The sequence below is a fragment of the Artemia franciscana genome, chromosome 11, assembly GCF_032884065.1.
Source record: "Artemia franciscana chromosome 11, ASM3288406v1, whole genome shotgun sequence".
NCBI classification, from domain to species: domain Eukaryota; kingdom Metazoa; phylum Arthropoda; class Branchiopoda; order Anostraca; family Artemiidae; genus Artemia; species Artemia franciscana.
In genome coordinates, this window is record NC_088873.1 from 30,023,859 (window position 1) to 30,039,520 (window position 15,662).

The following is a 15,662-nucleotide window of genomic DNA, read 5'->3' on the forward strand; positions in this document are numbered from 1 at the left end:
CAGCTAGTTCCAGGAACGAAACCGGTTTCACGTGCAAGAAAATCAACGCACACGTTTCACGAAATAAAAAATCAACATGAAATAAGTTTCAAGACGATGAAATGAAAATATAATAAGTTTCAAGAAAACGTAAATCAACATATATTAAGTTTTTTGAATGAATAATCCACGTGCAACAAGTCTTAGGAACCAAAAATTCAACAAGGAACATGCCTAACGAAGAACAAATAAATATACACAAAATTTCATGGAGAAAAAATCAAGATACATTGCATTTCAAGAAGGGGAAAAATCAGCATACATTATACTTCACGAGCAAAAACTCAGCATGCAAGAAATTTCACGATCAAAAAACATGCAACATGTTTCACGACAAAAAAATCAAGATACAATACATTTCACGAAGCAAAAAAATTAACATACCACCAGTTTCTCAAAGAAAAAGAAAATCAAAATGCAACAAGTTCAACGAAGAAAAAATTAACGTATTGTAATTTTCATAAAGATAAAAGTAAGATACAATAATTTTCATGAAGAAAACAAAATCAAAATACAACAAGTTTTACGAAGAAAACAATTCAAAATACCACAAGTTTCAAAGTAAAAAAATCAACATGCAACAATTTTCCTGAAGAAAAAACCAATGCAAAACATGTTTCATAAAGAAGAAATAAAAAACATAACAGGTTTTTTGAAAAGTAAGATTAACATACAACAAATTTCATGAAGAAAATTCAACATACTTTATGTTTCACGAACAATAAATCAGCATGAAATAAGTTTCACGAACAAAAAAAAATATTCAAGATTTTTCACGACAAAAAAAAACAAGATAAATTAAGTTTCCCGAAAGAAAAAGTCAACGTATAACAAGTTTCTCTGAGAAAAACTAAAAGTACAACAAGTTTTGCGAGAAAAAAACTAACATACAACAGGTTTCACGAAAAAAAATCAACATACCACATGTTTCACAAACAAAATCAACATACAACTAGTTTCACAAAGAAAAAAATCAACATGCAACAATTTTCACGAAGAATATATCAACATAAAATAGATTTCATGAAGATTAACTAAAAATACAACAAGTGTCACGAAGAAAATATTAACAAACAAAAAGTTTGAAGACGAAAAAATTCACATACAATAAGTTTTACGAAGATAAAATCGACATTCGTTATGTTTCATGAAAAATGAAACAACATGCAACAAGTTTTACAAGCAAAAACCAACAGGCATCATTTTTTACAAAAATCAAGATACATTAATTTTCACGAAGAAAAAAAAAATCAGCATACAACAAATTTATACATACATTCAACTTACAACTAGTTTCACGAAGAAAAATCAACATGAAAATTAAGTTAAGTTTATTAATAAAAATAGAACTTGTAAAATGCATAAATCTTTATATTTAATATGTCTTAAAATGGTTTAAGGGTGATAATGCACGCCAGAAGGTATCATATGCCAGCCATTGTGTGCCATAATGGCGTCAATTGCTTGGAGTCATCAGAAGAAATAGTATTCGGAATTTTTCATTAGGTTTAAACAATCGATTCTAGTGTAAACGGTTATTTCTGTAGGAAAATGTCTGAAAACACTTTAGTTGTGATAATGCATGTCAGAAGGTGCCATTAGCCAGACATTATATTTCATGCTAGTGTCTATTGCAAGGAGTCATCAGAAGAAACACTATTGGGAATTTTACTTTACTTTAATTTAATTTATCTTTAATTATTGTTTCTAGTGTAAACGGTTATTTTGTTGGAAAATGTCTGAAAATACTTTAGGTGTGACAATGCACGCCATAATGTGCCAAATGCTAGCCATTGAGATTCACAAACTGGGAATTGCCATGGAGCATTGCCATCTAACAATGAAATGGCAAGTTTCCAAAGTTCAAATAAAAGCAATGGTCATTTTCAGTTTATAAAGATTTTTTTGTGGGAAAAAGGTTAGAAAAAAACCTTAGGCGGGATAATCTGCCCCAGAGGGTGTCACAGTGCGGCACAATGACAAAGATTGACACAGTGTATCAATCTGAAGATGGTGAAAAACACGAACCAATGGATTCGAAGCATGATTTTTTAACAAGATAATACCTGGAAAATGTCTTAGGAACGATTAAGGTTGCCAGAGAGTGCCTCGTTCCATCCATAAGGATGGAAAGTGGCGTAAATTGACAAGATGTATCAGGGTGAGGGTGACTTGTGAAAACAAAATCCAACGAATTTAAAGAATGATTTTTAAAAAGCATATACCTATAATATGTCTTAGGAAGGATGAAGGATACTAAAGGGTATCAGAGGGCCATCCATGGCATGCGAAAACATGATTCAATAGATTTAAAACATGATTTGTAACAAGAAAACGCCTGGAAAATGCTCTAGGAATGGTTACCCGTACCGGGGGTGCCGTGTGGCATCCGTAGTCTGGTACAGTGGCGTGAATTGACATGATGTTTCACGTTGAGGGTGGGATGCAAAAACACATTCAATGGATTTAAAGCCTTTTTTTCAGGGAAATATCTGAAAAAGTTTTAGGAATGATGAAGGGTGCCAGAGGGTGTCGTAAGCCATCCATAGTTTGCCACAGTGGCGTGAATAGTCTTAGTCTTGCATCAGAGAAACGTGAAATTTTCTTTGAAACCTCTCAGACATAACCGAATCCAAAAATGCGTCTCTTTTTCCTTGCAGGTGCGTCTAATAGAACAATAGAAATGATACATTTTCATTATCACCTCTCCGAAGTACGTCTTAATAAAACTTAAATTTACTTCTAATAACAACCCTCCCCACTGAAATTACTTGCTAGATTGGGACAGCCACATATTGTTACGGTGGTATGAATATGAATAGCCTTGTCTCAAAGAAACGCGACATTTTCATTAATACCTCTCAGAAATAACCGAATGCAAAAATATATATATTTTTTGCAGGTGTGTCTAATAGAGCAATAGAAACGAGGCAATTTCATTAAGATCTTTCAGAAATATAGCTTTATATATTTTTTTTTAATTTACGTCTATTACCAACCCTCTTGAATTGGTTGCTAGAGTAGACCAGCCATCTATATTCACAGTGGATTTAATATGCATAGGCTTGGCTCAAAGAAACGTAGAATTTTCATTAAAACTTCCCAGAAAGAGCCGACTGCAAAAATATGTCTCTTTTTTCATGCGGGTGCGTCTAATAGAGCAATAGAAGCGATGCGTTTTTATTAAGACCTCTCAGAAATATCTCTTAATATGGCTTAAATTTACCTCTAATAACAACCTTCCACGCCCAGAAATTGCCTGCTAGGGTTCCCTAATTTCTCTAATTCAAAGTTCATTTTGCTTATATTTCATCCTATATCAGGATTCTTTACGTTTTTTTGTTTGTTGAGCTTTAATTGCTTTTTCTTTGATTTCATGATTTTTTGACGTTTTTTACTAATAAAATTGTATGTACAAAAGTCTGTATCATTTATATTTCTTGTTTCAAGATGAATCAACAATGCGTAATCATTTATGCAATGAAATATCTAAAGCCAATGCTATGCAACATCCCACTGATTCAATAGCTAAATTAACCGGTGTATGTCACGTTAGAAAATTAAATACGCTGTAACTGGTAGGTTCATCTAATAGAGCAAATATCAATATCATTGGAATGCTTGTGCTCTCATGTGGAAAGGGTTGGAAGTATGCGATCCGTTTAATCACTCTAGTAAGCGGGACTGGGGATTCTCCTTACATGCAATAGGTTATAACGTAGGAATTATTACCCAAATAATTATCTTAGAAAGGCTTCCATTGTCGAGCTGTCCAGCGCAACGTTCAATTGATCGGAAATCCCTTTTTACTCCTAATGAGAACAAAAATCTTTAGATTATAAAGGTTCCCCAAGAAAAAAAAGAAAAACACGTTGAAAGAAGAAAATTCTTAAAGTATCATGTAACAACCCACGTGTCCATTGTCATTACGTAACACCCTATGCGTGTTTCCTCCATAATTACAAGTAGGGATTCCCCACGGGCCCTGAATAAACAGGTTACGTGAGAATGCGTCATCCTCAACATAAGTAAACATCCTCCTATTGCACAACAACTACAGGAATATTGAAAAATGTCTTAGAAAAATATTTTAAAATGTCTTGTCGGTACAATTGATTGCCAGGGGGCCCTCAGCGGAATTGGATGTTAGGGCCCCGTTGGAATTGGTTGCTGGGATCCCCCGTTGGAATTGACTATTAGGACCCCCCAGTGAGATTGCTTGCTAGGGTCCCTCACTAGAATTGGTTGCTAGGATCTCCAATTGGAATTGACTCCTTGGGCCCCCCTGTTAGAATTGAATGCTTGGGCCCCGTCGGAACTGGTTGCTATGGAGTTCAGTGAAATGGGGTGCCAGGGCCCTTGTATAATCGGATGCTAGCTCTTCCCTCCTTGGAATTGACTGTAATTACTCTCTGTGGAATTGATTGCTAGGGACTATTTTGGAATTGGTTGGTATGCGCCCTCCCAGTGAAATTGGATGCTGGAGGTCCCGTGCGGTTAGGTTAAGGGCCCGGTGAAATTAGATACTAGAGTCCCCCGTTGAAATTGACTGTTAGGGCCCCTAGTTGGAATTGGTTTTCAGGGCCCTCATTGGAATTGACTACTACGGCTCCCGATGGAAGAGATTGCTAGGTTAGGTTAGAGCCTTCGGTTAGGTTAAGTCAGGCCTCCTGGTGGATAAGGTTGCTAGGGGCCTAGTGGAATTGCTCTCTAAGAGCTGGCGTATGAAACGTCCACCAGTAGCTGGCCCTGAAGGTTTTTTCCCAGCTTTCGTTTTTTAAGAAACCTGGCTAGGTATTTTTTAAAGAAAAAAATACTCCGTATTATATAGAACCCAAAACCTGTTACAACCAAAGATTTCCTGAAGTAACGAAGCCCCTGATCTTCACATGTTTTGTAAACGTTCAAAGAAAAACACTCTATTATGTAACAAGCAAAAGTAAACAAACCCTATTACGTAACATACAGGTTTAATATACTGTTAAAGGTGCACTATAGTCTTACGCAAGAACCAGGTGTGCGTAATAACTTCTTGAGGATTTAGTAGCTCCAATTGTAAACCCCCTGTGGTTGCGTTTAAAATCCTTATGGGGGTATTTTTTCCCTACTTTTAGTTAAAACAAACTTGTTTTTAATTTAATTTATATAAAGGTATTTGGTTACATTGGTTATTGGGAAGTATGCAGACATTTTCAGTGCTATTTTTCCAGTGAAGGGGGTTTAATTGGGAGGATATTCCCATGGAGAAGTTTTTCAAGGGAGAAGGTAATTCTCCATGAAGTGAGATCCAGATTTCCCTGCATTATTTAAAAAAACGATAAGAAATTGAATAAAAAAATTTTCAACTGAAAGTGAGAAGCAACTTTAAAAGTTAAAATGAATACAAATTATTACGTTTATGACTGGGTAACCCCCTCCTCAGTACCTAGCTCTTTAAGCTAATTTTCTTGCACTTTTAAAAGAGATTTTAATTCTAATTAAACACCCTTTGAGATTCAGAAGTCATTCGTAAAGAATGGGGACCAAATTCAAACTTCAGTGCAAAGAGCAAGGTATTGAGGAGTGGGTGACCCCCTTATATACCTAATAATTCCTCTTCGTTCTCCTTACTTTCAGCTGAAAAAACTTGTTTTTTATTTAATTATGAATGAAGTCAACATCCACCTTCACAATTCTCTAGTTTTCAACACCACTGTTGATTATCTCATATTGCTTGGGTGTTATCTGTATTGTCCTAATTTATTCTAAGGTATATAGTAAGAATACAAGAAACAGTAAATACCTGAAGTTGGGAGCATTCCACTTGTTCTCGTTGCACCTTTTGGACTTTTTAATAAACTTTTCGGACCTTTTTGGACTTTTTCTTGAAACTTTCGCGACACAGTTGTTGTATCTTGAGGCTGAACGAGTCTATTTCGAACCTACAAATTTAGGTTCGTTAGATTGATGTGAAATTGGCCAAACCTTCTAATTTTAGGTGTATTTCAAGTGTGTCCTTAAGCTTATAATGGTAGTAGCCAGGCTTTTCTAAATCCCTGATCTATAGTAAACAGGTCTTAAGGTAACAGATAACAAGATTACAAGTTTCAAGATAAAAAGGTAAACAATGTCTCTGAGACATTGTTGACCTCGATTGTTTCGAAACACAGTTTGCAGTTATCATACTAACATGTTGTGATGAGTAGATTTGGCTGTGGCAACTGAAAACACGCTTAAATTTTACAGGAGACCGAAAAAAAATTGAAGCGAATTTTACGTACTGCTACATTTAATGATGAACCTAGATTTACACGACAAATGGTCCATAGTCATTCAAACATGAAAAAATTATGTTAAGATTAAAACTTTTATTTTCTAACTATTTCGACAAGTGAGAAAAAAAACAGTAAAGTAATTAGCAATAAAGATCAATTTCGGAACAGGCGGACACATCAATTTATCTTGAGCGTAAAACTAAATAGTTTGGAAAAAGAATTCGACCAAGTGATTCAGTGAGCTCAATTTAGCAATTTCACATTTACCGAAAATGTCAAATAATACTGTTTTTTAACTACCTTACGTTCAATGGTCATAGCCACGATAGGTGGACGACTGAAAACTTTAATTCGTGCAAAATATAAATATTATTAAAAATTACTAATTCAACAAACAGAATTATTTTTATTGGAACAAGAAGCGGGCCATTTAAGAGAGAAAGATGGGTTTATTAATATAAATAACAAATCAAAACAAGCAAATGGCCCGAAGCAAAGCTTGTTATGGCTTATAACCCCAATACACATACAAATAAAAACAATACGAAAAATAAGAAGAAAATAAAAAGAAAAGAAAAGGAAAAGAAAAAAGAAAAGAAAAGAAGAAGAAGAAAAAATTCAATTACCCCGCATTTCAATCGGTACGGAATTACACTTCAAAAAAGACAAAACAAACAGAAACTAAAACCACTTGACCAGTATCGCCTAAAACAAAACCAACATCTTGGCTCCATTTGAGCTTCACTCAATTATCAAAACCATAAATATTAAGGCAAAATGGCTTTAATTTCCGTCGAAATTCAGGAAAATTATCCATGTTTCTCAAAGTCGTAGGTAAACAATTCCATGCATGGGGTCCTAGATGCCGAATAGAAAATTGAGATCTACGGATAATAGCAAGCGGACGACGAATTATATCGGACTGTCTTGTAGAATGTGTATGAATATCACTTCCTAATTCAAACATACTTTTAAAACATATTGGTAAACAATTTTGAAAATATTTATATATAAACAGGCTTCGATAAAAAGTAATAAGTCATGCTAAAGGCAATATTTTGCAATCTATATACCTCTTTTGTACCGAGTCTTTAAAACCTACCCCACATAACACTCGAAGCGCTTTATTCTGCAAAACTCGAATATGATAGAGATGAGAAGGAAATGTACTACCCAAACATTACAACAACATAGCAGATAAGGATGAATTAAGGAATAATACAGTGTTCTTAAAATATCTCCTGGGAAAATATACTTCAATTTTCTTAAAATCCCAACATTCCTAGCGAGTTTAAGACTAATATAATCTATATGTTTCCTAAAACTGAGACATTCGTCAATCAAAACTCCTAGATATTTTGTACAATTTATTCTTAAAATACTCATTTCAGCAATATTAAGTCTGTCTATCCAAGGGTAATAATTTGAGCACCTACCATGCAATAAAAAGCAAGATTTACTATAATTCAAATTTAACTTATTAAGCTTCATCCACTTTTGTACAAACTCCAGACAAGAACTAATACGACTCAACAGCTGAATTCCTGTTTGTGCAGTCACAGTTATATGAGTGTCATCCGCAAAGCTGGAAACAATTACTTTTTCCCCATCACATCCAATGTCAAGATCATACGAAATCATATTAAAAGCTCTACATATATCATTTATAAAAATTAGAAATAACAAGGGACCAAGAACAGATCCTTGAGGTACTCCAAATTTAACACTACTGACTGAAGAAACATTATCTCCTAGTTGTACATATTGAGTACAACTAGCATTAATGCATTAATTAGCTTTAATGCTAATTCGCGCATATTCCACGATCCATTGAATTGAAGTTCTATACATCCCTAAGCTATACAGATGTTTTCGGCGGTTTTTAATTTATGTTTCCTGCATGTATACTGAAAATAAAGTAAATAAGAAAACATGTATTAAAAATACCAGAGCGAAATCTTTTATGTTGTGTATATGGCCTTAACTAAATATACCACAGAATAAGTCATATCAAACAGCCCACGGTAACGAACTGTAAGTAAGGAGCCGAAACTCTAAAAGACAGAATTTTAAGAATAAAATTAATCAAATAATTGAAAATTTTATATTGATTTATAATATATACTTTTTGTTAAGCTTAATGTTACCCATCAGAAGCTACGAGCCCAAAGAAATAGCCTCATACTCGAAAAAGGGGAGAAACACCCACAAAATTTGAAGCAATCTTAACGAAAATTACACCATGAGATTCAGCATATCAGAGAACAATACTCTAGATTTTTCAAGCTCATATCTAAAAAAATGAAGAACTTTGCGTTGTATGTTTATTTATTTTTACCCAGAGGTGATCGTATCGAACCAATGGTCCTAAAATATCAGATGAGGGTTTATTCGGACTATGATCAATCTATATCGTCTTTTCTTCTTTTTTGATGGTTGAATTAGTCATATTTTTGTTTGTCATCCAACAATATTTGCTTGAATCAATCCTAAGGATTATTGCCATATAAATTGAGTAAAGTATTCAGATGAGACTACTTGATAAAAATCAGTTAAAGACATCTCCGTCTGCATACACACACTATGGATACAATTTTTCAAGATTGCGGATTCGCAGCTAAAGTTGGTGCACTGACTAGTGGTCTAAAATAAGTTACAAATGTTTTTTATAAGGTATTTTTCTTCTTAATATTTCATATTTTTCTATTAATAATAGAACTTTTTGTGACTTAGATTTTGTAAGTGTTTTTCTATTAGTAATAAACAATTTGATGATAAAAAGCCTTTTTTGTGACTTAAATTTTTTTCTTGGGACATAGAAATTTTAGAGGGTACTTAGATTTTTTTAGGACTATATACATGGTACGCATGGTTAGTGTGGTTAGTGACACATGGAAAAAGACACAAGGACAGAGATACAAATTGGCTTGTTTCTAGGAAATATTTAATGTTACATGCTAGAAAGAAGCTTGAATCAAGGATTTTTTCCCGAGAATCCTTCTTTAATTTTGAAATTTGAACATGGTCTGTCGAGCCTCTCGTATTACGTTTTTTTGAAACTTGTCTTTTTTGAAATTTTGTCTTTTTTTGCAACTTAGAATTTTTCTAATTCTACTGAAGAAAAACAAATTTTAAACAAATTCTATTGAAGACAAAATTGAAGTTTGGTTCAATCCAACTTTCTAAGGCTATAATGAAAGAAAGGTTGAGATGGTATGGGCACGTTCTCCGGATCAAGGATGACAGATATCCAAAGATTGTCCTTTTTGGCCAACCGTCAAGGGCTAAATGGAAAGCAGGTCGTCCTCGTCTTGGCTGTGAGGATGTCATAAAGAAAGATTTAAAGGAAATAGAAACTACTTGGGAAGGTGTAAAGAGGGAGGCTCTGAATAGATTGGGATGAAGGAGGATCGTGCATAGCTGTATTGGCCTCGGGCGGTTTTCTGCTGCGATGAGTTGTTAGTAGTAGTAGTAGTAAAGGCATATTTATTGGATCTTTGAACAATGTTGAGCAAAATGATTATTGTAAAATTTTCATTAGACGATGTTGGGAAACAAAGGGACATGGGAGGGGGGCTAGTTGCCCTCCAATATTTTTGATCACTTAAAAAGGGCTCTAGAACTTTTGATTTCCACTCAGATACACCGTCTCTTGATCTTTTAGGACTATTAGGACCACGGATCTTTTTAGGACCACGCATCTTTTCGATCCGTGATCTTTCTTCTCGCAAAAAATGCAAAATTCCACATTTTTGTATACACGAGCTTGAAAAACCTACAGTAGGGTTTTCTGATACGTTAAATCAGATGGTATGATTTTCACTAAATTTCTTTGAATTTTAGGGGGTGTTTCTCCCTTTTTTAAAAATCACGCAAGTGCCATCAGGTGCATAACTTTTGATGGGTAATACTAAACCTGATGAATCTTAATTATTTAAAATCAACATAACAACATATCTATTAATATCAAAATTTCATTTTTTTACAGTTTCTGATGCGATCAGCTCGCCTCAGAAGTCGTTCAGCTATGTCTGTTCCCTTCTCAGCATTGATTCCAAACGTAGAACCATGTTGCCATAAACCGGTACGTACACGAAAAGAATGGAGGGGAAGTGACTAGGCCTTAGTCCTAGTTCCCATATCTAAGCGTTTTCACCGATTTGTCAGACACTTCACTTATTCCTTGTGACTTCCACATTCGGAATCCGAAGAAACCTCTCAACCTCCAACAGATAAAATCTTACGCATCTGTCTAATTGCACGAGTACTATTTATTAATTATAAATTTTGATTGTTTTAGATTGATGATCCCGCTTTTGAATACAGTGGATAGAGGTTAAAAAATGTCTGTGTATAATCAAAGTAGACACTAATCATTTGCCAATCAAAATACTTTTATCCATTTTTTTCTTTTTTTTTTTTGTTTTATGAAGGAAAAGTATCGAACAATCTAACTTTTAACGAATTTCATTTCCCTTAGCTTAAATACTGTCTTGAAAACAATGAATAAAGTTTGCCTGGAAAGGGATTTATTTACCGCTTGGACCTATAAAGAGATCTATTTTGAACAAGTCATGTTTTTATTCACTTTATTGATTTTTTTATCAGACTTAACCGTTGGTGCTTGTGACTGAAATGACTGCTATATTTATATAATTTAAAGGCTTACGAAAGTGTGTTTATTTCTTAGCTATCTCTTCATGGACCTTCCATCTTATATTTTCCCCTGACTCATGTTTTTGATAGACAGGTATGTAAAAAAGTACATGAAATAACACGAGTTTTGTCTCTTAAAATTCGGTGCCGTTTGAATGGGAAGGGGCCGGAGATATGTAGCCTACTTCAGAAGACTAAAGCACGGGCTGAGGAGCATTGCCTGAAACTCGAGTGGGAGGAAATTAACTATAAAAGCAAATTAAGACTTTTTAGGGTAGAAGAGGGATATTTTGGGGAAGATTTTAATTTCAGAAACAGCTTTTGAACAATTTTGATCAGTTCACCATCTCAGAATTGTAACTCACTGACATCTTGACCTTATTTTGCCAAAATTTCTTTTTGGTGGCTGAAAATGGCACTTTGGTAGAGCGCAATTTCTTTCGTGACTTAAAATAGTTACTGGAGCTTTTGATTTCCGATAAATGAGTCACTTAATGCTAATATACACCATCTGTTTTGACAGATCACCCTTGTGTAAAAGAAAGACAATGACATAGTAAAAGCCATGCCACCCGGCCTAAAATGTGATATCCTCAATTTTCAGGATTGTGAAGTATAAACCTCCAGTTAATAGTTTTGGACCGTGAAAAATTGGTTGGCTAACTTAGAATCTAGATTTTCTGACATTTTGGCCCGTTTTGGGCCAATGTTGATGCTTTACACCACCTAATGGCGAAAACGGCACTTTTCTGTGGCACAATCCATTGCGTCAATTGAAACAGGGCACTAGACATTTTCCTTTCCGCTCCAGTGTGTCCTCTCCCGATATTCTACGACAACTAATTCTATACGATCACCCCTAGGGAAAAAACCACGCACATAAAAAGGAGTCACATAACTGATTCCGATGTAAACATTTGATTTACTCTGTTGTTCAAGGTGGAGAACTCTCTCCATTTAAAGGTATTCGACATTGGACATTCCAACGGTGTATTTGTATTACCATTTGACATCATTTTTGATGCGTGTTAGTGTCATTTTATAAATACTGAAAATTCCTTCTCGTAACTACAAATCACAGGTTACTTTATGGTGAACAATTACTACTCCCTAAACAGTGCTACTTTAAGGCCTAGCGAAAGTCCAAGCATTTTATTCCCTTGTCAATTCTTTTTCAGAGGCGGCAACTCGGTCAAAGGCAAAGTTATAAATTTTGTTAGTCGCTTAAAAAAAACATGAGAAGGTTGAGCTTAAGGTGTTTCTCACTCAAAATTAAGATTAGGCGCAGGCTATCCTTAGCAATTCTTCTTGTAATTATCCATACAACACAATTTTTTTTATATATTTAATAACCGACAGTTTGATGTCTGCACGCTACTTATTCTCCAAACTCTTGTTTAAACCGATTACAACTAACTAAAACTTCACTTTTTCGCTCAAGAATAATCCGAGTGGTTAGTCCCTTGGTCAAATTTATGCATTCTCGAGCGCTCCAATTACAGCTGCATCTAGTCTTTTGAGGGAAATTTTGGACTTCGGAATACAAATATGTAAATTATCTGAAGGGACTACAGCCAGCAAGTATATGTTATAGAAATAAGTTTCTGATTCTTGATTGGAATATTTTTCACTCTATTTTCTGATACCCCACAACAACAGTGTCAAGTGCAGCAATCTAGAATGCAAACCCGAAACAGGTTTTATAGTTATTTTGCAATTGCAAAAAAAAATAATTGTCGGCTTTAAGATTTGATTAGATCAAAATATTCACCAGATTTTTTTTATATCTCTTAAAATAAAAACTGCCAAAATCACTGATTCACGAACGTCAGGCAAACTCCAAATGTTTAACATGGGAGGTATAGGAAGATTCCTTGAGAGCCCGTCCTGACTTAAGAATATTTATCAAAAGACAATTTGCTAAAAATATACTGTTTTTGAATTTCAGACTATCACGGGTCGTAGGTCGTAGTTCCTTCTTTACTAGGTTAAACATACTGTTCTAACCATGATTCAGAATAACATGAAGGCAGCGAATTCGAAAAAGATTTATATATAAACAGAACATTCCATATCCTTACCTGCACGAACGAAATAGGAACATTGTCTGCTGTCACACATTAATCAAAGAAAATTCATCGGTTCTTGTGTGGCTCACTTCGCCATTACAACATAAATAAAAAAAACTTTATTTAAAACAAATAAAAAAAGACTTTCACGTTCTCCTTAAAGACAGTTTTTTTATAGTCGAAAACTGAATATTTCAGCTACTTCAATAGTCAATGTAATTTCGAAGGGTTCTTTTTTTATAGTTGTAGAGAGCCCAGCTATGTTTCCCTTATGTCTATGTAGTTTCACTTCTTTCTATGTAGTTTCCCTTTTGTCCTTATATAAAGAGACAAATAATAATAATATGGGATATCCAGATTCAAACAGTCTAAACCCTTTCTTTTTGGTTGCTGAATGACAAAGAAAATAACTTCAGACAACAGGCGTATACCAATGACTGTGGACACAGGGGTGAATAATCTGACTCGGCACTATTTTACTACTTATGATTCGCTAGCCATACCTCAAAAACTTGAAAGCGTCTTAGTCCATGTTTGGTCTCAAGTGACATGAATTTAAAAAGTTAGAAATTAGCAGCATTAATGCTCGTATTTTACAGATTTCATGGCCATGGTCAACTTATTCTATTATTTCTGGCCTTAAAAGGTGGATTAAATGCCTGTTCTCCCGTTTCCAAGATGCCTATATTATTGCTTAGAATATATAGGAAGTTCTAAATTATATAGTAAATAATAGTTTTAAAGGACTCTGGCGTCAACATTATAAGAGTAAGGCTTTAACCCAGAAACTGTCCTTTGAAAAAACCTGATTTTGAATCGTAAGTGTAAGTGTAATCGTAAGTAAGACAAAGAAACCGCTGTTGATTGACAGTAGACCAAGCTAGTTGTACCATTTTGGGTTAAGACATTGAATAGAGCAATTAACATAAAATAGATTTTTAAGCAGTTGAAAAACTTTTCTAAATAACTTACGTCTCTTCCAAAGCCAGCAATATCTCTTTTCATGTCTTTCAAATCGCCTCCAAAACGTTTTGTCGCATCCCGTACCATGTCCATTACAGCGAAACTAATGAAATTCACTAAGTAAAATTACCATTCACTCGTGTTGTTTCAAATATTAATCTTCGTCTCTATGTTCTTCGAATGCATGATCACGAGTAAAATGTAGGCAATAAAACTGGAAAGTTGACATTGAAGATGCGCAAATTAACTTCTTTCAAGATAGTTTCCTATCACTAGAGAAACAAGAGGAGGTTCTACAGGTAGTCACTAGATTTCTTTTCCGTATCTTAAAGTACCGAGAACAGTGAAAATAGAATCGGATTTTTTAATTGGTTAAGTGGAAACGTATACAAGCATAAAAAGTGAAAGTCAGGAAAAATCGGGAATTCAATATTAAGTGAAACAGACCTCCATAGACAGTATAAAAAATAAACAATGATAAAAAATCCCCAAAATAAGCATAATATACCAAACAATTTGAGAAAGTGTAGCATCACTTTGAATTTGAGCGATTAAAACGAAATGAAAATAAATAGAAAAACTCTTATAAAATGTTTTTATGAGACAGTGGAAAAAATAAGACAATGGAATTTTTTCCATCAACTCGAGGGTACCTAGGTACCCATTAGCTATTTTGTTCCGCATAGTCAAAAACCATAATAACTATGTCCTTGGAAATGAATTAATCCCCTACAGTCCCTGGAGGAGGGGCTACAAGTTAAAAACTTCGACCAGTGTTTACATATAATAATGGTTATTGGGAAGTGTACAGTCGTTTTCAGGTTTTATTTTTGGTTTTTGGGGTGGGGCTGAGGGGAGGGGGCTATGTGGGAGGATCTTTTCTTGGAGAAATATGTCATGGGGGAACAGAAATTCAATGAAAAGGGCGCAGGATTTTCTAAAATTACTATAAAAAAAAAAACAATGAAAAAATAAACATGGAAAAGTTTTTTTCAATTGAAAGTAAAGAGTAGCATTGAAACTTAAAAAGAACAGAGATTATTATGCATATGAGTGGTTCTAAAAATACTTTAGCATAAAGAGCGAGGTATTTAGGAGGAGATAAATACCTCACTCTTTATACTATAGTATTTTTAGCAATTTCAATTATTTATTCTACGGCCTTTCTGATTCAGGGGTCATTCTTAAAGAATTGGGACAAAACTTACGATTTAGTGTAAAGAACGAGGTATTAACGAGGATACAAACCCCCTCATATACATAATAAAAATTAAAGAATATAAAAGTTTGTTACGTAAGTTAATTCTTAAGTTACGTATATTTTTTACTAATAAAAAAAATCGTTAAAAATTAAAGTTTATAGTTTCCTTTATATGTAACCGAAAATTGCATGGCAACTAGGCCACCTTCCCTATCCCTTATTTCTCAAAATCGTCTGATCAAAACTAAGAGAAAGCCATTTAGCCAAAAAAGGAATTAATATGCAAATTTCATTTTGATAATTTATGTGTGGAGAGCCAAAATCAAACATGCATTAATTCAAAAACGTTCAGAAATTACATAAAAAAACTAGTTTTTTTTAACTGAAAGTAAGGAGCGACATTAAAACTTAAAACGAACAGAAATTACTCAGTATATGAAATGGGTTGTCCCCTCCGCAATCCCTCGCTCTTTACGCTAA

General features: G+C 34.2%; 1 protein-coding gene across 1 annotated transcript in view; it reads right to left on the reverse strand.

Moving 5' to 3' along the window:
- LOC136033077 (uncharacterized) overlaps positions 1–14,193 on the reverse strand; it is a 35,760-nt gene extending 21,567 nt beyond the window's left edge. The window contains exons 1-2 of the mRNA XM_065713677.1: positions 13,991–14,193; positions 5,822–5,960 (exon numbers count right to left, since the gene is read on the reverse strand). Of these exons, the coding sequence (XP_065569749.1) occupies positions 5,822–5,960; positions 13,991–14,074 (223 nt within the window). The 5' untranslated portion in view covers positions 14,075–14,193. The remainder of the gene's footprint in view (positions 1–5,821; positions 5,961–13,990) is intronic.
- Between the last annotated feature and the right edge of the window lie 1,469 nt (positions 14,194–15,662).